General features: G+C 48.7%; 2 protein-coding genes across 4 annotated transcripts in view; both read left to right on the top strand.

The window, feature by feature from the left end:
- Positions 1–3,999: 3,999 nt before the first annotated feature.
- Positions 4,000–19,978, top strand: part of DIXDC1 (DIX domain containing 1) — a 54,510-nt gene continuing 38,531 nt past the window's right edge. Inside the window, exons 1-2 of one of the 3 annotated variants that reach the window (XM_030022541.2) lie at positions 4,000–4,099; positions 14,231–14,351. In XM_030022541.2, the coding sequence (XP_029878401.1) occupies positions 14,295–14,351 (57 nt within the window). In that variant the 5' untranslated portion in view covers positions 4,000–4,099; positions 14,231–14,294. Of the gene's footprint in view, positions 4,100–12,996; positions 13,081–14,230; positions 14,352–18,260; positions 18,495–19,978 lie in introns of those variants that run through there. The other 2 variants (XM_030022543.2, XM_030022540.2) reach the window with 2 other exon arrangements.
- On the top strand, positions 4,302–12,591 carry C8H11orf52 (chromosome 8 C11orf52 homolog). The gene is made up of 4 exons (XM_030022545.2): positions 4,302–6,407; positions 8,511–8,551; positions 9,334–9,380; positions 9,744–12,591. Exons 1-4 carry the CDS (start codon positions 6,235–6,237, stop codon positions 9,978–9,980), a joined length of 498 nt encoding a protein of 165 aa, XP_029878405.1. The 5' UTR covers positions 4,302–6,234; the 3' UTR covers positions 9,981–12,591.

Below are 19,978 nucleotides of genomic sequence, written 5' to 3'. Positions count from 1 at the left end.
TCTTGTTTGCCTTGGATTCATGTTGCTTCTGGCCAAGCTGCTCTGCAGCAGGAAGGAGGGACAGTGCCTTAGCTGCTCCAGATGATCACACTGAGCCCATCTGTGGAAATGGCATCAGTGGGGACTTGGAGGGACTCTGTCCATGGGGCAGCTGGGGGACCTCTGTGATCAGCCCTCCTGGCCCAGGTGCAGCTGGAGTTGCTTGCTGCTGTAGGGAGCCCACAGTGGACAGCAGCCTCGAGGAGAAAAGATGTAGAGTGATGGGCTCTTGGAGGTTCACCGTGCATTTCCAGACCTGCAGCTGGAGTTAGCCCAAGTAAACAAATGCCAAGCCATGGTCTCTGCTTGCTTCAGCCCTCTAGTTTATGGGACATAAGGCTTGTTCACACATAGACCTTCTCAGTCCCTGTGAGGACAGTGAATCCCAAAATGCTGAAGGGAAAGGCTCTACTCAGATCACAAGTGCCTTGCTGTCATCCCAGCACTCTGTAGAGTCACAGAGGGGATGAATTTTGCCCCTTTTGCAGACATCATGATGCTACCAGCTACATGAGAAATTTCTCTGCAGTCTTGTGATGTTGGGCAGGGATCATGTGTGCTGCTGTCGGTGGCAGCTGCTGCCTCGGATGGCCTCGAGGGCTCAGCAGGTGCCAGTTGCAATCCTTGTCTTGCCAGAGCCAATTAAAGCAGCCAAAATGCTGTGTCACTGGCCAAATATGGGGGTCCCTGGCATGCCTGACTGCAGCCCTCCGACAGACAAGAGAGGAGGTTCCAAGGTCCCTGTGGACAGAGATTCTCCCTCTCCCTGCTGGGATGTGACCTGCAGGCTTTTACACTCTGCCTCCATGAATACATAGGGCCAGAAATACCCTGCTCAGGAGTCTACCCCATGCAGCATACCTTCTCGGTTGCTGAAACAGTGGTATAAGGCTGCTCTTTCACCCTTGCCGGGCAAACTGGGATCCAGACCAGAGTGAACCACAGTGCAGCTATTTTCTACTTCTCAGGGCCCCTGCCAGCAATGAGGACCAGAGTTAAATTAAGAGCAGCCCTGCCTGCCAGCCTCATGAGAGAAAGTGGGAGGATGGCTAAGCCTCCATCCCCCCCAGCACAGATCAGACACCCATACTCACAGCCTGTGCTGCTGAGGGATGCCCTTACTCGTGAAGTCGGACCAGATAATCTGCTGCTAGTAAGTATTTCAGACACTGTCAAAATAAAAATCACCTTTACAACAGGCTTTGTCTAAGTCATTAATAATAATTCCAGAGATAATCCTGGGCTAGTGACTTTCAATCGCCTGAAGCAGCTGTTTGTAAGGGCAGGAACAGCCCAGTCCTTAACTGCTCCCCTGTATATAAGCCTCTCTCTGCTCCTCAGTGCACGGCACACCAGCCTCATGCACTGCACCAGATACATACCGCATCCCATTCACAGCAGCACCCACCCATGTCCTGAGTCCCAGGAGAACTGAGTTCCCAAGCCCATGTCCCTGTGGTGAGGGCAGAGACCTGTGTCTGTGCACGGGCTCAGGTACGGCCATAAATTTCTTAGTCCCCTGCCATAAAAGGAGTCTTCAGACTCACAGCCACTTCAGAGCAGCAACTGTAAAAGGCTTTTCTTTGCCTCTGATCTGGCATCTTCTGTGCTGGTAAGAAGGATTGATGGTCCTCTCACTCACTGCAGGCCTCCAGTCGCTAGGATAAACATCTTCACTGGATTGGGGATAGGGAGGATGGCCAACATATGACCTGAAAGCTGGGCAAAGGGTGCCTGGCTGAAGGAGTGCACATACATACACAATACAGACATGGCACATGCTAGAGCATGGAATGCCATCTGGCTCTGCTCTGACTGCAACACAAGGGCTGTGCGTTGCTGAACCACTGGTGGCTGAAAACAGCATGTGGCCAGGACTGGCACTGCACAGGGAGTGGGTTCTAAGACAAAAGTGCCCCAAACAGTTCAGAGCTCTCTCTCCTTCATTTTTTTATAGGCAGTTCCAGCTTGTTGTGTGCCTGTACCACACCTATCACAGTGTGGTCCCAGTCCCTCAGTGTCTAAGGTGCCTTGACACTACTGCAATAGAAATGCACAGCATTAGTAGTCATTACACAGTTCTGTTCCTCCTCTGGCTTTTATTAGCCCTGTCTTTGCTCTCAAACGAGTTCATTCTCTATTGCTGGGCACTTGCAGGCTCATCCTGTGCCAGTTGCACAGCTTGTTACCCAGACGATGTCCCTGAGTGCATGAAGACAGCTGCCCCGAGTAGTGATGCAGTGAGAGGAGCTGGCGCTGCCTGGTGTTAGCCACTGCACTGTTCCTCTGCACCCTGGCAGGCTTTGCACAAAATAGCCTGATCGGTTTGCTGAGCAGGAGCACTGGAAGCCATGCTCTCTTTCATCCCTGCAGACACAGACTGAGGAGGGAATGCAGAATGGCAGCCAAATGCTCTCCAGCTCTGCCAATGTTTTTGATGCCTTTCTGTTTCTCTGGTGGACCTCAAACCAGCAGCTCCAGTATTTGTGAAAGGGGCTGATGGGAACAGTCTCCCAGCCTTTTTTTTTTTTTTTCTTCTCCACAAAGGAACAAAGCCCAAGTTATCCCAGAAATCAAAACAGACACTGGGTCACTAAATCAACAGTGTCTGTGGCGAACCCAGAGACACACAGTCTGCAACTTCCCAAGCAGGGACAGACTCCTGAGACCACCCCGTCTTTGCAGGACCCTGAGAACATGGTCCTGTTGGGATGAGGACTGAATCCCATCTGCCTGCACAAATCTGATCCTAAATTCTCCCCGGTGTGCTGTGGTGCAGGCTGAGCTGTGCAATTTCTCCAGCCACATGCTGAGGAGCAGTTTTGGAGTTCCAAAGCAGAACCTTTCTCCTCCTGCCACCTTTGGAAAGGTACAAGCTTTGCTCTGCACTTGGGCAGATGATAAATGGTGCTGTAAGCCTGGGTGAGAGCATGGCTACAGCTGGAGTTGGGGACTAGGGCTGGTTCCTGAGATAGTCCACCAGAAGCGTGAATTAAAACTTACCCACTTGTCAGCACATCCCATGAGGCATTCAGGCCTGCACAGTACTGGGGCCGACTGCCAAATCAAAGCTGTGGAGCACAGTTTCTGCCTGAGGACTACATTAACATGGTATCTTTCAGTATTGAGTATCAGCTCTCTTGGAGCTGCCAGAGATCAGCTACCTGTCGTTCAGTCCAGGAATGACCAGCCACAGTCTGAAGGGCTCTCAACAGGGGTAGAGAGGTAAAATACACATTAATGTTCCTGTCTGACATGCTGAGGGTTGAGCTTAAGAGCTATATTGCAGGTTCTTAATGATGCAAGGTCCCTCATGGGATTCTGTCATTCTCAAAAGCACAAATCTGTACACTTTCATCTAGGTAGCTTTACAAAAAATGGGTTCTCAGTAACGTCCCTGAGGTTGCATATGCCTTTCTGCCTGCAGCAGAAGCAGCAGCGCTAGAGCTCAGCTGAGAGTAGACCTGCAAGCCTGCTCTCACCTTCAGTGGGGCATCACCTCCTTCCCAAGAAGATACACTCTCCTCCCCGGATGATGCCAGCCCATGCCACACATTTTTCTGACATCCTGCTTGAGAGGCAATGATGAACAGCAGGAACAGCACTGACTGCTCCGACCCTGGTGTTTTTCCCTTTGTTCAGGAACATTTGAAGTCCCTCCTCCATCCTCTTTTGCATCACTGCTGGCATCAGCAGGACGGCGCTGGTGGGAGAGAGGGATAGCGGAGGGACACCCGCTGTGCAAATCATAATTTTAGCCCCAGGGCTGAGGCCTGGCGGCTCGCTGCTTCCTTGCCCTCTCCGCCCTGAGTAGCAAGAGGTGAGCGCAGGCCCGGGGGCACTGAGAGCCCAGGGCAAGCCCTCCGGTAGATGGCACGCACGGGCCTAGCAGAGAGTCACTGCAGCGATGGAGAGAAATCCGACACTGCCAGACACTCCCTTGGAATAGCCAGGGGCCGAGCAGGAACCAGGAAATACAAGCTCTCCCTGTCCAGAAAACGCTTCTGCTTCATGGAGGAAGGAGCGACATGGGCAATCTCTGCAGCTGCGGGCGACCGTGGTGAGTACGGCATCCGCCAGGTACGGGGATGGCGAACGAAACTCCGGGCAGCCCGAGCGGAAGTTTGAGTGGACTTTGCAAGCTTTGCTTCCCGGTGCTGGGTTCGCCAGGGCTCCTGCCTTGCTCTCAGCCCTGCACCTTGCCAGCTCACACAGAAACGGAGAGCAAGCGAGCAGGGGCCCTGGGTCACTGCTGTGCAGGTGCCGGCGGGGGCGGGAGGCTGGGGCAGCCCCTGCCTGCCAAAGGCATCGTGGGGGGAGGCGAAGGGGCTCTTTTGCTCCCGTCTCTCAGCCCAGAGCTGTGGCACCTCCTGGGACTGGCAGCTTGGGTTCCCGCAGCCATGCCAGCAGCTGAGAATAGCTCAGTTCTAGGAAGGATCTAGTTAAAATCCCTGTCCTTGCCCCGGTGGTCTCCGGCCAGGTAGACACCGTAAGGTGTCCCCTTGGCATACTGCAGGGAGGGGGCCCTGGGGCAGTGGTGGTGGCACTGGGGGCTGGTGGGTCAGCTACCCCATCCTGCTCTCTCAGCTCCTCCGGCCCCTCTCCCTGCCTGCGCCTGTCTGGACTTTATTTGCACTTGGGAAATCCTGGCCACGTTTTTCAGATGTTGTTGCTCTTTCTCCCTGGGAGGGAGGATGACAGTTTAATCCCTCCTGGCTCATGTTGTGCCCCGGACCTCCTGCTTACAGAAAAAGGGCACAGCGGAGCATCGTTTGGTGCCAAGTGGAAATATTTTCGGCTCTGAGCGTGGTACAAGGGGGAGACCCATGAACGTCAGATGAAGCGCCGAGGATATTCTCTCCAACACTGCATTTGTTAAAAGTCTTGGAAATTCATCAGCGCTTTTTAATAATTACAAGAGGCACAGCATCACCTAGTGGCTGAAGCAGAGGAGGAGGTGCAGGACACCGAGGTCCTTCCAACCTGAGCCCTGAGCTGGAGCGCAGAGGAGTTTGGGATTTAGGAATAGGACCTGGAGGTGGGAGGTGGAAGGCTGGTTCTTGACATGTCCCCCCCCCCCAAAGTCCCATTTTCTACTTCCTCTACCCTGTGGCAGAGGGTAAATGAGGCACCCAGGGCATCAGCTTCATTACTGCAGCGGACAAGGGCCTGATCACGGAATGCCTGGGGCACAGGCTGGTTCCCTTGAGCAGAGCTGCAGTTGCCCAGCATGCTACTGATGCTGCGTGGCAGGGAGAGCCGTGCCACAGCGCAGACTGGCAAAGCCAGAGACTCCGGAGTACAAACACCACCATTACAGCATATGCTGTGGTGGCACTTTCATGTCCAGACAGTGCCAGGCGATGCACAAACACTTCTGCCTCCACAAGGAAGTATAAACCAGAATCTGAAGGTCACTCATGTATGCAGGGCCAGGCAGCAGAGCAGCTTTCGGAGCAACGTGGTGGCACGCTGGCTTCTCTGGGGCAATATCAAATTCTGCTCCCCCAAGGCTACTCGACCAGGACTCCTGTGTCCCGCTTGATTTTCTCCCAGAGGCTGCATGGAAAGTAAGAATCTGGGGTGGTATTTCTGCTGGTGGTGTCACTACTACCTTCTGGCAGATTCCTGCAACAGAGGACAAATCTCTGGCCAAAGACCCTTTTGACCCCAGTACCCCTGTGGAACTCAAGTGCTAACATCTCCTTGCTGTGCAGCAAGGAGAAAGCAGAGCTCTCTCCCCAGGAGCATCATCCCCTGTCCTGTACATGGAAACACATGGGTGAAGAAGGGCTCAGGCTCCCAGGCTGTCCCCATGCTGTACAAGCTATTCAAACAGGCTCTGAGCAAGGAGAGAGGAAGGCAAATGGGAACGTGCTGTTAGTAACGTGGGCTTGGGAGACACCTACAGAGGACCACAATCAAGAGCAGACTGGTGCACTGAAGCCCCACTGCAGAAGTTTGCATTATTCATAGCTTTGCCTTGGTGACAGAGGGAAAAAAATGGTACTTAATTTTAGTACAGGTGTTTCCAGGCACCTATACTGCTTTTATTTCTGATTTTCTCAGCACCACAGCTGTGTCAGCAAAGAGCTGGGCTTCCTAAGTAGAGCTGAGACTTACAAAAGGGCTCAGAGGGGGTAGGCACCCACCTTCTCCCGGACGGAAGATCCTTGTCATGATCCCTACCAAAGCATGAGCCCTAAGGGAGACAGAGCAAAGAGCAAGAGACTGAGGAGGTTCCTGAAGTCTTTAAAGAAAAGCCATTACAGCAAATTTATTCACAGAAGAAAGCTACTGATGAAGGAAAGCGTGCCCTCAGGTCTGGGTACTTCTGCAAATATGGTCCTGCGGAGGGCAGGCCCCAGGTATTCTCACCACTTGGTTTAGTACTCAGGGCCTCTGGTGTGCATGGACAGCAAAAGATGCCCAAATTTAGGACCCACTGTGAAGCAGGCTTTTGTAGGGCAGAAATCAGGCTGGCATTGACATGGGGAAAGGGGAGGAAGCAATATAGGAGCAATATAGCGTGCTGTCATGTGGAGTACAATGTGCTTCTAGCAGGCTGTGAGTTAGTTACAACATGTTTGACCTGGTTTTGAGACGAGGGGAGAGGTTTGCCCTGCTCTTGTTTCCCTTGCCACATCCGTTCTAATTACCACAGATCTGAGGCTGGGAGATGCCGTCTCCTGCCTGGGTGTGATTAGCCTGCAGACAGCCTCAGAATAGCTCCAGCCTACACACTGGCTGCTAATGCTCTCTCTACAAAGAAAGGCAACCAAAACAAGCAAGAGCAGCTTGGAAAGCTGATACTGCAGCCTACCTCACAGGAAAGAGGATGGGGACCCTGCTGATCTTGCTTCAAATGGTGCTATTTTAATTACATTGTACAACTGCCTGAATGCTGTAAAGCAGCAAAGTGCTCTAGCACACAAGCCCTGGCAAGGAGGGCCCTGGAGACCCTGCAAGCTCATAGAGACAGTGGAGGAGGAAGCTGAGAACCACTGCAAGACAAAGCAGTGCTGCTGTAAGCTAGGCCCCTAACTCCTGGGGGCAGCCCCCCAGATTTTGTCTGTCAAGGACTGAAGGGCCATTGGTGCCTCTGTGGGGCAGCACACAGCAGAGTCACGAGAAGCAGTGTTGGATCCTTTTGCACAGGCACACGGCCACCTTGCCTTCCCCAAAGCTGTCTTTGACTTCCCAGGTCTAGCAAGTCTGGTTAATCATTACTGACCATTTTGAAGGTCTCCAAGTTCTTTGCCTGCATTCATGCTTTTTTTGTTTTGCCATTACAGTGCCAGAGGCATTACTACACACGCTGTCCTGCTCACTCGCCCACTGAAGCTGCCTCTAAAAGCCAGCAAAGGCAGAGCCCTGCCTCAGGCACTGCATTGTTCCTGCCTGTGGCAGGACCGTCTGGCAAATGCACATGCTGCGGGACATACAATGTTACTTGGGAACCATCTGGTAACTCTATAGCCCCATTAAAAGTGCTAGCTGCCCACTTTCAGCTTTTGCCTGTGCTGCAGCAGAGACACAGACCGGTGTGAGACCCTCAGCTGCATGCTGTGTTGGTCGGCGGCCAGCACCAGATGGACATGCGTACGCAGGAGGAGCCATACAAGGGCTGGCACGTGCTCTCCTCCAGCCCTCCGAGCGCAATGCAACGATAACATTTCCTTCATGCATCTGGCCCAGAATGTGACATGTCTGTGCTCTGCCAGACAGCCTGTGCACCCCTGCCAGCACCAGCCTGCAGGAGCTCAGCTCCTGGCTCTATTGTTAACAGCTGGAATGAATTTGGCTCCTCTTCATTCCATGGCTGGAACATAGTTGTGTTTGGCTTGTCTCTTTCTGGTCACACAGGTACAGCGGAGATCAGGGTTTAGCTTGGCTTTTATTAAGTGCATAGCTTGTTTGGTTTGGTTGTGTTTTAAGTGGAAAACTGAGAACAGGAAAACCGTCTGAAACACTAAATTAGCACAAGGTCTGTGCACAGCTGCTCCTTGGGCAAGGTGGCCAAAGTGCAGGGTAGAGGGCTATCAGAGCATCTCGCCCTAAGAGAAGGGTTTCATGCCAATTGAGATCATGCCCTGCACCCTGCGTCCTTGATCATACAGCTGTGGAAATGTAGTTGCCAAACTACAGTGAAATCTGTTCTGATTCACTCTGATGCATATGCATATTGGACAGCCAGGCAGGGCTGAAAGGCAACGAGACTTGGGGGTGTCTGTGGGGTATGGTAGGTGTGTCACAGAAGAAGGAAACACATCCCCACATCTCCCCTTTGGACATTCTCCCTGCAAGAGTTGCTCAGGTTTTGGCTTGGCTCCATAGCTCTTCTCTAAGACACTTCTTGGGCCTTTCTCATTACCCACAGATGTGGTACCCTGGGGTGGTGCATTTCGGTTTGCATGTTATGAGAGCAGAGGCTGAGGCTTCTCAGGGCTGACATCTCTCTCTGATTTCAGGAATTGCCCTTCGCCTTTTAAAAGAAAGAAAGAAAAGCAAGGTAAGGATTTGTGAAAACGTTTTAGAGGACAAGAAGAGGTAGAGTGACTGAGCCCCTGGTTAGCTGACATCAGTCAGTGCTGACTGTGAATTGGATCCCTGAGGCTGAGGTCCCCTCCTATACTCTTTTGTACCTAACCTTCCTCAAGAGAAGTTTGGTAGAAGCAAGAGGCAAGATTTCTTTAAAACTTAAAGCAAGCGGTGTGATGTGCTATGGGGCTTGGCAAGGGGGAGGGAAGGGACTTCAGCAGTATCTTTCAAATACCAGAGTGTCACATCAAAACACATGTGAGTACTCTCAAGTGGCAGCATAGCAGAAGCTGCATCAAACTCCTGTAAGAGCTGCAAACATCCATCTGACATCAGTCTCCCAGAATAAAGTGCATTCCCTAAGTAGCCCTGTGGCCTTTGGACCGTGCTGGGCAGAATAAGTTTGCCAGGCAGCAAAGGAAATAACAAAGTTAAAACTGGATCTGACTTCTCCAAGGGGCTGACAAGGAAGTTCTCTGTGCTGTGTCTGTCCTCCTAGGTTCTGCCAAGAACATTGCGGTCCACAGCATGTTGTCATCCTGGGAAACCTTATTTTTTCCAAAGAAATGAGCCCAGGCTTTGTTCTTGGAGGCAGGCCTCAGAGACAGCATTAGGGTTGAGGGTGTCAGATGATGTGGAAATTTGATTTGTGTCCAGTGGGTAGAGCCCATGGGCCAGATGCTGCATTTCTGCATTCAAAGGTGGAACAATAAACAGTTGTGTTAACCTGATCCACTGGTGTTTCTTTTTCAGGAACTAATGTGAGACATGAGAGCCAACAGAATCAGCCTGGCAGGAAGGTAAACAGTTTCCCAGAGTTGTTTTCCTAACTGTGTATTGAGAAGACAGCGCTGACCACCACTTCCTAGGATAGGTGGGTTGGGAGGACATGGGGCAGCTTATTCAGAGCCATGAATCGTCTCATCCTGTATAGGCTTTAATGGCTTGTGGGAACAATGTGCATTGCTGCACAGTGATGCGGGCCCATTTTTTTCCTCTAAAGTGCAGTGGAAGCAGTAGGATGAAATCTCTCTCAGAGCCTGAGGTGTCAGAGGGCTGGATGGTGCTGGGAACAGTGTGCAGGGTGACTCTTACTGGTCTGGGGAAGGCATCTGTGGCAGCAGCCCTGGGAGCTGACCTTCCAGAACTCTTTCTCCCCAAAGGGTCCAACGTACGAAGATGTCCTGGAGTTTCCTGTCTACGCCACCGTCAGTAAGCCCAAGAGCGTGAAGCAGGATGACAGCATTCATTACGCAGACATCCAAGTGTTCACCAAGGTCCGGGAGCGCTCTGCAGCAGAGGTGAAGAACTTACAAATGCAGAATGCCACAGAGTATGCCACCCTCAACTTCCCTCGGCCCAGGCTGAAATATGACAGTAAGAATGGGACCCTGGTATAAAAGGCTTGGTGGTCCCCTCCTCCTTCAGCAGCAAAAGGATTTCACAGACTTAGAGATGCTGTAGATGCAAGATAACCTCATGGACACATCAAGTCTCCCTGAGAAAGTGCAGAGAGGCTGTGTCTTCCGCCTGCATTTCTCTTCGGAGGACACAGACATATTTATTCTCATACGATGAGTAGTTTCCTATCTGATTCTGCTGACAAAAAACACCTCTTCACCTTGGAAGAGTTGGCTCTGAAGCTGGCAACCCATCTCTTCTCAGCACTGTGAGAAGGCAGAGCTGCTCCTTGGCTGATGAAGGCTAAAACCACAGCTCAGAGCTTCAGTGAGAAAGTTCCTGCTGTGGCACAGGACCAGCTGACTGCTGCTCTGCAGATGGATTTGGGAACATGGCATACAGGATTCAAGGGACAAGGAAGATGTTGCCACAGGATTTTATGTCAATGTTAAGAAAATTCTGCAATGTGCAGAATGACATGTGGATGACACTGTGAAGAAATGGCATGAAACCTTTAACAGTATCTACTGCAACGTCTTCCTCCAACACCTGCCACTGTAACTGCAGTCATGCACTATGTGCATCCCCTTTTCTCAAAAAGCAGTGTTCTATAACTATGCACAGCACACTAAAACCAAGGCCAGGAATGCACAATTAACTGAGGGATACAGAACAATTTATTTCACTGAAGGGCTGTACAGATATGCATCCCTACCCCAACATGCACAGAAATGAGTAGTGAGCTCTTGGCTCTGACTGGAAATTAAATAAGGAAATTTCACAATTTAACTGCAAGGCAGCCACTTAAGAGCCACTGCCTATATTTAGGGCAGTTATCCAGTTCTTAGCTGTCTGCATGCCTGAGGTACTGGGTATGAATCCTGGTCAACTTTAGAGAGGGTTTTTGACTTTTCCTCCATTTTTTATTTCATACTGTCAGCCTTAGTTATGAAACCCAGTGACATAAAGCACACACCATGTGGTGTTTTCTGCTAACCCTCCCAGATACACCTTTCAGAATTTTTTATGGATTTAAAATAGCGTTAGTAATGCAGTATAGTAATTGTCCAAAAGGCTTCTGCCACTGGTCTGAATTTGGCAGTTGCAGCATTGGCAGTTGAACAGGGCTTCCAAGCAGTATCTTCAGGCACTAAATCAATGCTTGGCACATTCTGTTCCTAAATAATGGTCTGCATAGCTAAATGTAGATCGTGGGACAACCTGTTTATTGCCAGTGTTTAAAAAGGGACATGCTGGTACATTTTATAAACATACATAATTTTGCATATTATGGCTCAGCTAAATCTAAAAAGCATGAAGGAGTTCCTGCTCATTACGAAAAATAAAGCTGATATGGGCAGTGTTTGCTAAGATGGAAGTGTTTTGAGGACCAATCCTACAATTTTTCTACCTTTTTGCCTGTGCTATCCATTAGACCTCAGCAGGGTTATTGTAAGGCCAGAGTAACATTTGCAGGAGAAGGCCCCTTTTTTATAATGGATACAGTATATTTTTCTACCTGAAAAGGGTTTTTTTGCCCATGCTATCCAGCTGACCTCAGTGGGGCTATTGTAAGGTCTGCAATAGAAGGCCCTTCATTTATAATGGGTACAGCATTATGTTATTGGAAGAGCTGGTTCTTTTGAGTGCCAAGGATTCCTCTTTCTGCTCCTCCAAGTTCTTTTCATGCCCAGTATGAAAACCTGTCCTTTGGACTGAGGAGGATTGAATGGGCACAGGATTTACTTACAAGAGTGTGTCAGGGAGTCATGGGACACTCTAGCACTCACTTCTGCTAGCCCAGCTGTCAGATGGGCTGCCAGATCTGGTTCATGATGGGCAGCAGTTGTGTACCTCCTTGCACTGAATCACTGGTACAAGAGCTAGAAAGGGACACTGGCTTCAGTTCTAGTCAAGCGCTCTGCATCATAGGAAGAAACTGGATTTTTTTTGAAACATAATTAAATACAGACTGTAGTTCAGGAGATGGGAGGTTTTCTAGACAACAGGTCATTTTTAAAACCAATTTCATTAAAGTGAAACAGCCCATTATTGCAGTGGCATGCACAGTGTGTGGTACTGAAGTTTTTCCTCACCCAGCAGGAGAGCTGGGGCTGGGGACAGTAAGCTGCGCAGATGCTAAGGTCAAGCTCCTAGGCCCTGAGTGGTGTACATTTGCACATCCATCAAGTTAAACCAGTTTTGCTGCAGGCATAGGTAGGACTGGGTTTCGCTCAGAGGAACTTGCTTTCACTTAGTCACGTCACTTAGTTCTGTTGATTTGTGGATCAGCCCTTTTGTATTCTGAATGCATGGGAGCTACAGCAGAAACTCTCTTTTAATGAGTGCCTCAAAGCCTGGAATGGTAGTTTATGTCCTATTCCCTAAGGAGCTCCAGCTTCCATACCTAGCTAGTACTTGGTGTTGTTTCTGAAGTACAGCGTATCTTAGAGATAATCAAATGCTCTGCATAGGAACAGGAGTAGTACACTAGTTTTGCCTGTTTACCAGGCCTTGAATAGATAAAATGTGAAAGCCACATGTTCTGCAATAAGCGTTTTTGTAAAGGACTTGGTTTTGCACTGAATATTAAAAGCTTCTGACAGCGCATCTCCTGCGTTTCCTGAGGTTGTTATGTCTAGGTGTTAAATGAGTGTTAATGTATCAAACGTTCCTTGAACATTAAAGATCTAATTTTTAGTTTTAACTAATAACTTTGCACTTCGGGGGGAGGCCGTTGCCCGCTCGCTGCACTGGGGTTCTGGGGGGGGGTTCTGGGGGTGCACCCGCGGCCCCGGATGAGCGCCTGCAGAGCCGTGGCCTGGGCCCGGCCGGCCGGCGGGTTCCTCAAGCTTCTCCTGACCGCGGCGGGCGGGGACGTGCCGCTACTGCAGACAACCGGCCCGCTGGGTGCTGACCACCGGCTCCCCCGCCACGCTCCCAGGCTCTGAGGCCCGCCCCGGCTGCGGGCGGGCCCGATGCGGCCGGGCGGGGCCTGCGCGGGGCCGGCCTGTCCCGCCCCCGTCCCCATGGCAAGCGGCGACGCGCCGCGGCCGGGCCCGGGCCGGGCCTGCACCCTCCCGCCCGCGCCGGGCGCAGGTAGGGCCGCAGGGCGGGGGGCCCTGGCGGGGCGGGCCGGGCACCCCACCCCACGGGAGGGGGGGCTCGGTTTTCCCTGTGCCACCCCTTCCCCAGGGGTTCCTCAGCCCCCGGGACCACACTGCTGCTGGGGATGGCGGTCCGTTCCCGATACCCCAGTCCCCCGCTCCGCGCCTGCTGTTCCCCATACCCTGGTCTCCCCCAGCCAGGCCTGCTCTTGGGGATCCCCATGCTCCAAACCGGAGACACCTGGGGCCACATGGCCCCTACGAGGCCTCAGGTCCTTGCCCCACACCTCACGGCCTCCCTGCTCACTTGCTCTCAGCCCTGCTTTGCAGAACAGGCCCCCAAATGCCTCCACCCTGAGCAGATGCAGCAACCCGCCTTGGCTCTGCCTCCGTGACCCGTCCTGTCCTACCCCTGACCTTTGGTCCCCAGAGATGTACCAGGATGACACAACCAAGATAACAGTGACCATCTGCCTAAGGGTTACACTCCTGCCCACCTTTAAATGATTATTAAAACCAGCAATTCCTACTGTCATTCAGTCTTTCTCAAGGAATCTTGCCATTATCCATTCTGTTAACTCTTCTGAACTCCCCCACCCTTCCTTTCACCAGACTTCACTCCGGACTTCTAAATGAAGACTAAGCAGAGAAAATATAGATTACCAGAAAATTCCTAAATATAAATGTCAGTATGTGGAATTGTTTCCTAAAATTATTTATGAATCTTTGATGTCTGGGCTAAATGCACGGAATCAAGTAATACCCTGAATATTTGACACTAGGGACCAGTACAGCTTTGGCTGGCATATTTGACTTCTGTTGAATTTGGATTTCCCCTCCACAAATGAGGAGAGATAATTAGATCCTATGTGCAGTGTAAGCCAATGTAATCAGGAATCTTTTTTACATGTGTTTCAGGGGAATTCTGTCCACCAGACGTACTTTACACGTGGAAGAAAATACAAAAATGTGTAAATTGCCCTAAGACTGTAGCCCGTAGATATATTTCCTACGGGCAATGAAAGAAGGTGGCAACTTTCCTCCTTTGTTTTAGTTATATTCAGACATTTCATTGGTAAGTCTGTTCTCCCACTAAGAAAATTCTTTCCTTTGTATTGAATACCTTTGCTTCTCTCCCTCAGGCTTCAAGGGGGAAGGAGTGCTGGTACATTCCCCTTGGCACTGAGCTGAGCTGTGGCATCCAGCATGGGAACTCTGATGGACGTGGTGCCCCGACACACACCACAGCCTGCTGCATCCTCCGTGAGTTTCCAGGAGTCCTTTTCGTGTCTGACCTCTGTTCTGGATGCTTGATGGGGAGGTTGGGAGGGGACACTCAGTGACACAAAGGCATTAGTTGCATTAGGCAGCTCTTTGTGCTGTTACTGCAGTCATGGCCTCACAAGCCTTACAGCCTTTGTTTCTGAATCAGCCTCACTTGCTGTTATTTCCCCAACCAAAATTTTATTAGCAAGAGCTGAACTGTGGCCATTGATCTTTCTCTCTTTCTCAAGAGCTAATTAGAGAAACAGAGACTGTTGATGAAGTGCCTTAAAATCCTTGGATGGAAGTCTTGAAGGAAAGTTTATGTGTTGATACTGGTGGTGCTGCTGTGACACGACGACAGTCTCTTCACAACAACAGGAAATGGAGCAGTAACAGGGCTTTGTTATGTACCTTGCCCGGAATTCAACAGGGGCAAGTGCAAGGGTTAGGATTATGCTGAAACTGGCCAGGAGAGGGCAATGCAACCAAACTACCATCCTACATGTTTTGAAGGTCACTCACATCAGGAACAGTCGATGCAGACACCCTTTTGATACCGTTGCCCCGTGCTCTTCATTTTGGAATCATCTTCCGGGAGAATTATGAAGCATTCGTTTTAGTGACAGGCTGTTTTGTTTGCTTCGTGCAAAGATAACATTCAAAGGCATCTATTATGATGTTATAAAACTGAAAGAAAAATATGCCTGCTACGAGAAGCTTGACATTTAAGAGTGAAACACAAAGATGGGAGAACTAGCATTTAATATGTAAAAGGTATTTTCAGCACACACATACACCCAAGATACATTTGTGTTACCACAATAAACAGAAGAATGGCTCAGCATGCTCTGCCTCTCAGTCTAACCGTCAGAAATGGCCTAGTTTCTATTTTCTGACAACGTCAAAGTGAGGCAGTTCTGTTTCAAAGATAAGAAACCCCATGTAGAAGCAAATCTTTGATGACAAAATCTCTGATGGAAAACATACTGCGAGCAGGCCTGTACCTGAACATGGCATGTATAATGAGAACACTTTGCCTTTTGCTGTATTGGTGTTCTAGTAGGTAGAAGCTCTATAACAGGGTTATGGGACTGAAAGTAACCACCTGAATTTCAGACTTCAGTCCCAACTTTCTTGGTTGATCCAAAAAGGCAGGCAGAGTAGGGCTTCTGGCTTAAATAGTCTTTCCAAGCGAAACCAACTTCTTCACAGTTCCCCCAATATGTTCAGCTGAGATAGTATTTCTGCATTTCTCAGGGATGGTACTACTGTCCTATGGGTGACACCTCTGGCTTTAGGTCCTCTGATTTGTGCCAGGAAATGTGGGTATAGGGAGTAGGGGTGAGAGAAATGCTTCCCGGTACTACTAACTACATGGGGTTTTTTTGTCCTTTGCTGTATTTGGTTGGCCTAGGAGAAAGTGCCCTTCTCTAGATGACATTTGGCTATTTTATCTGGTATACATATATAGATCCATCACTATGCTTCTGAAAGGAAGTCCAGGACTTTTTGTGTGATTTATATGCAAAGCCAGCTGCTCAATCCATGTGGCTGACAGCCCCCTCACCATCACACTGTGTAACGTGTCCTGCTATGCAATGGCATGTGCAGCACACTATGATTGAAGGATATGTTATATATTTCATATGACTGCTAATCTGTAACTGGGGGTGGTGCCACAGAGAGCTTGTACAGGGACCCTGGAATTGGTTTGAGTTTAGATGATCAAATAGCCATGTCCCACTTCTGAACAATGCCAGTCTGCATCCCTGACAAACTAGGGATGCCTGCCAAGACTTAACATACAAGCTCTATGGACAAATGCAGGTTGCACTGCAAGCAGTGACTTAATGGCAGTCTCTATATCCTGCTGTTGCCCAAATGTGTTGTAGTCCTGACAGTACAAGTGTTAAAAGCGCTTCATTGTTGCCTATCACTAATGCAACAGGGCACCTACTAAATGCCACTGAGGTGGACCATGATAAATGAACTGGTGTTCTCAGTGTATCATCTTATCATGATTTAAACAGTACATTTTACATTTAAATCCTGTTTGTGCTTTGCATTTTTATGCTGTTTCAACAGATTAACTGTTTATTCTTATTTTTATTTCATTTTTCAATCCTGTAAATTTGGGTTATGTCTCCAGTATAAAGTCTGTGGCTAGGGACTGCCTGCCTTTGGCTTCTCTGCTCCTCAAAGGACAAGGGTGAATATCCAGAGCTTGTAGGGATTATGAGCATAAAATATTTAATCTGCTCTCAAATTCATTAAAAAAATTATGAAAACAATCAGAGAACACCTAGCAGCCATCTGCAACCTCTCTGTGTATTCAGAGTGCATTTGATTTTACTTCAGTACATCTGGAGTTAATTTTTTTTTCTCCAGAAATTGAAGTAGGGAGGGATGACCTCAGCATCCTTACCTGTTAATATTAGTGGTCTTCTATGAATGTATGTTTACTATGTAGCACTGAAAAACAGATAATAAATATAACTTTTTCTTTGAGATTACTAGTCAAGAATAGCATTATAAAGTCCACAGAAAAGACTCAGAGTGTGTTTTGTTGGTGGTGGGTTTTGTTTTTTTTTCTAAATTAGGACACTTTCTGTCTGATGGGGAAACCACTTATTCAGTTTTTCTGTGAAATTTTATTGAAATTGCAAAGCCATAAGCTACTTGATTGCATCACAAACAATGGGGGTAAATATTTATTGCTGTCTATTTAATGGCATTTTGAGTCTCAGAAGTAAACTGTGTCAAGGTACTGACCATCAGCATTGCCAGCTTACAAGACTTTATGCAAAGCCTTGCAGTAATCTGTTGTTTTGCTTCACAGATGTCATATTACAATTAATGAAAACATTAAAATCTCAATTCCCACTGAATTATGAAAAGTAGGGAAGGCAAACATGAATAAATAATTTAAAACATGTCATAGAGGCATGGGGGCTGACTCCTTTTGGGGTTACCTGGGTTGGTTACAGAGGGAAATTACCTGTTGCTTTGTCTTTCTGTATTTTAGCTGCATCTCCACATGTGGCAGGGTAAAATGGTAAAATTATGCAAGTGCTTTTTCCTCCAGATGCTTCAATACTTAGGCAGAAAATCATGTTTGTTTTTAAATGTCTCTCTCACTTAGAAATGCTTGGCCAGATAGTTTGAAATCTGAAGGCACAGTCTGATATCACTGGGCAGTACTTGCAGTGTTGCTCTGTGGACTGGCAGCCAGAGCCCCTGGCAGAAGCAGTCTTCATCCATTCTGAGAGATTTTTCTTTTTTTTTCTTTTTCTGGGCATTTCCTGTAAGGTGAGATGAAGTTTGAGAGATTGCCTGGAGATATTTGATACTTGTTTCTGGAATGAATGCAGTTATTATTGATTTAGAAAATTTGCTGGGCATTGTATTTAATTCTAGTTTGAAAGTTTTCTGTCTTTTTTCTTCTTTTGGCTTCATTGCTAGGGCAGCTAGAGCAGGGCCGAGTACTGTGCAAATGTTACTAGCTGTGTTGTGGCCTGGTTTGCAGCTTCCTGTCTCTACCAGGTTGCTGACAACGCTGCTGTTTCTTCGGGGCTGCAGAATGACCGCTGAGAGTTAAAGCTGGCAGCTCTTACAATCTTGCTTTTTGCTTTTCTAGCTAAGCAAGGCATCTGCTATTTGCTGTTCTTTGACTCTCTCCCTGCCCCCACGCCATACAGGGCTTGCTGTGTTTGGTGGGTTTGAAAATCTCTTTTACGCAGCAGGTTTTGTGTGAGTACGACTGCTGGAAATGGGTTTCAGATGTTTCCCCAACTCAGTCCTGGGCCTGCATCTTGTAAGCTGACGCGTTTCTATAGGAACGGTATGACATCTCTCCCGCTACTCCCCCAGCAGCTCCCTCTCGAGCATGCCCAGTGCAAGCCTTGACTTTGGCTCAACTATCAGTGTGCAGTAACAGGCTGCACATATGGGACTATGAATGCGGTTCCTGATGAGCTCCAACTCTTTGTCTTTGGGAGGAGGAGGAAGAGGTCGTGCCCAGAGCTGGCGGCTCTGCCCTGTGTCCTCTGAGACCCTCGCCTGTCGGTGGGCTTGTGGAGAATGCTCGCTTGTTTGGCCAGGGGGAATTTACTGGATGTTCTTCAGGAGGGCTTTACGGAGGTAAATGCATGTCCCAAGTCTCACACAGACCTTTCCGGGGCAAGGCAGCATGCTTTTGTGCAGCATCTCTCAGGAACTGTTATGTGTCCCAGTGCTCTGAGTGCTTTGAGGAACAGAGGAGAAAAACGAGCAAGATTTCAGGGCGGGATTGCTGCTTACTAACAGAAGGGCATACTGGGCAGCTTAGCCAGGGGTCTGCAAATCGATAGTTTTTTGAAGAGTTTGTGGCTGTTTTACAGCTGGTATTTTTAGCTTGGAGTTTTTATTCTCTTTGCAGCGCTTTACTGTTGTACTGGTAAATAATGTAAACTGCAGCAAGGTTATGGAGCACAGTTTATTTTATAGAATTGACTCCTCTCCCAAGTATATGAAGTCTCTATGTCTGAAGGCTGTTGGAAAGCCTGTAAATCAGCTTTGTGGATGCACTTTTTTTGGGAGAGGCTGACAAAGAGCAGGCTGGCTGGTTTTTTCCCCCCATCTTGTTCTGTAGGTTGAATCTCTTGGGGACTGAAATTCGTCTTGATCAGGAAAATATAATCTTTAAAGTGTTCTTCATGTGCTTATTCTGCTGTTAGGGAGACTAATAAATCATAAAATAAGGAGTGAGAAGTACTAAGAAATTCCAGAGATGGGAATCCTGTAACTGCATGGAGAGTGCAGATTGCCGTTGGCTTCCCTCTTTAGGGTGCACAAAACTTAGTTCCGTTGGACTCTCTATAGACTCAGTACAAAATGCCAGGGCAGCCACTGCCTGGCTGTGCATCGTGCAGACCATGCTGGAGCATGATTTCCTGTCTGTAAGCTGAAAAGGAAGGAAAATTGTGGGGGCTTGTGCTGAAACCAAACAGTGGCTGCTATTTGGTTTCTCACCTGGTGGCAGGGATAGTCTCTTGGTGTGTTTTATTCTTTCTTAGAGCGCATAGCTTGTTTTTGTTTGTGTTCAGTGTTCTTCGTCCTTGCAAAGCTCAGCTCCCACCTGACTGTTCTGCCCCATACTCCATTCTTCACAGAAAATGGAACATCCCTCTTGGGCTTAACAGCACCAGTCATCACAGGGCAAACAAAGTGGGTATGAAACTTGAGCCTCACAGCTTCATACCAGCCACAGGTCTCCTTTGATTGCTCTGTGTAACTGTGTAAATGCTCCATCCCCTGCTCCACAGAGTATCTCAGTCTCATTTTTAGCTAGCAAAGGTGTTGGTTTAGCTGAGGTTTACACTTCCTGTGCTTGAGGGCAGCAGATCCTTCTCAGGCATAAGCTAATAGTAACCTGTATATTAATAACATAATTAATAATGGGAGCAAAGAACAGTTTTGCATTCAGTGCTAGCCCCACCCTGACTGTCTGGTTTTACCCACAGACTGCTCAGCTGTGGAAAAAAAAGTCCCTCTCCCACAGTAAAAACTGATTCACTCTCATGACTCCCACTTGGGATCTCTGCCACATCACACACTTCACATTATAACAGAAATAAAATTAAAAT

The sequence above is a fragment of the Aquila chrysaetos genome, chromosome 8, assembly GCF_900496995.4.
Source record: "Aquila chrysaetos chrysaetos chromosome 8, bAquChr1.4, whole genome shotgun sequence".
Taxonomy (NCBI): domain Eukaryota; kingdom Metazoa; phylum Chordata; class Aves; order Accipitriformes; family Accipitridae; genus Aquila; species Aquila chrysaetos.
The sequence above is the reverse complement of the archived record's forward strand: the minus strand, read 5'-3'. Positions and strand labels throughout refer to the sequence as shown.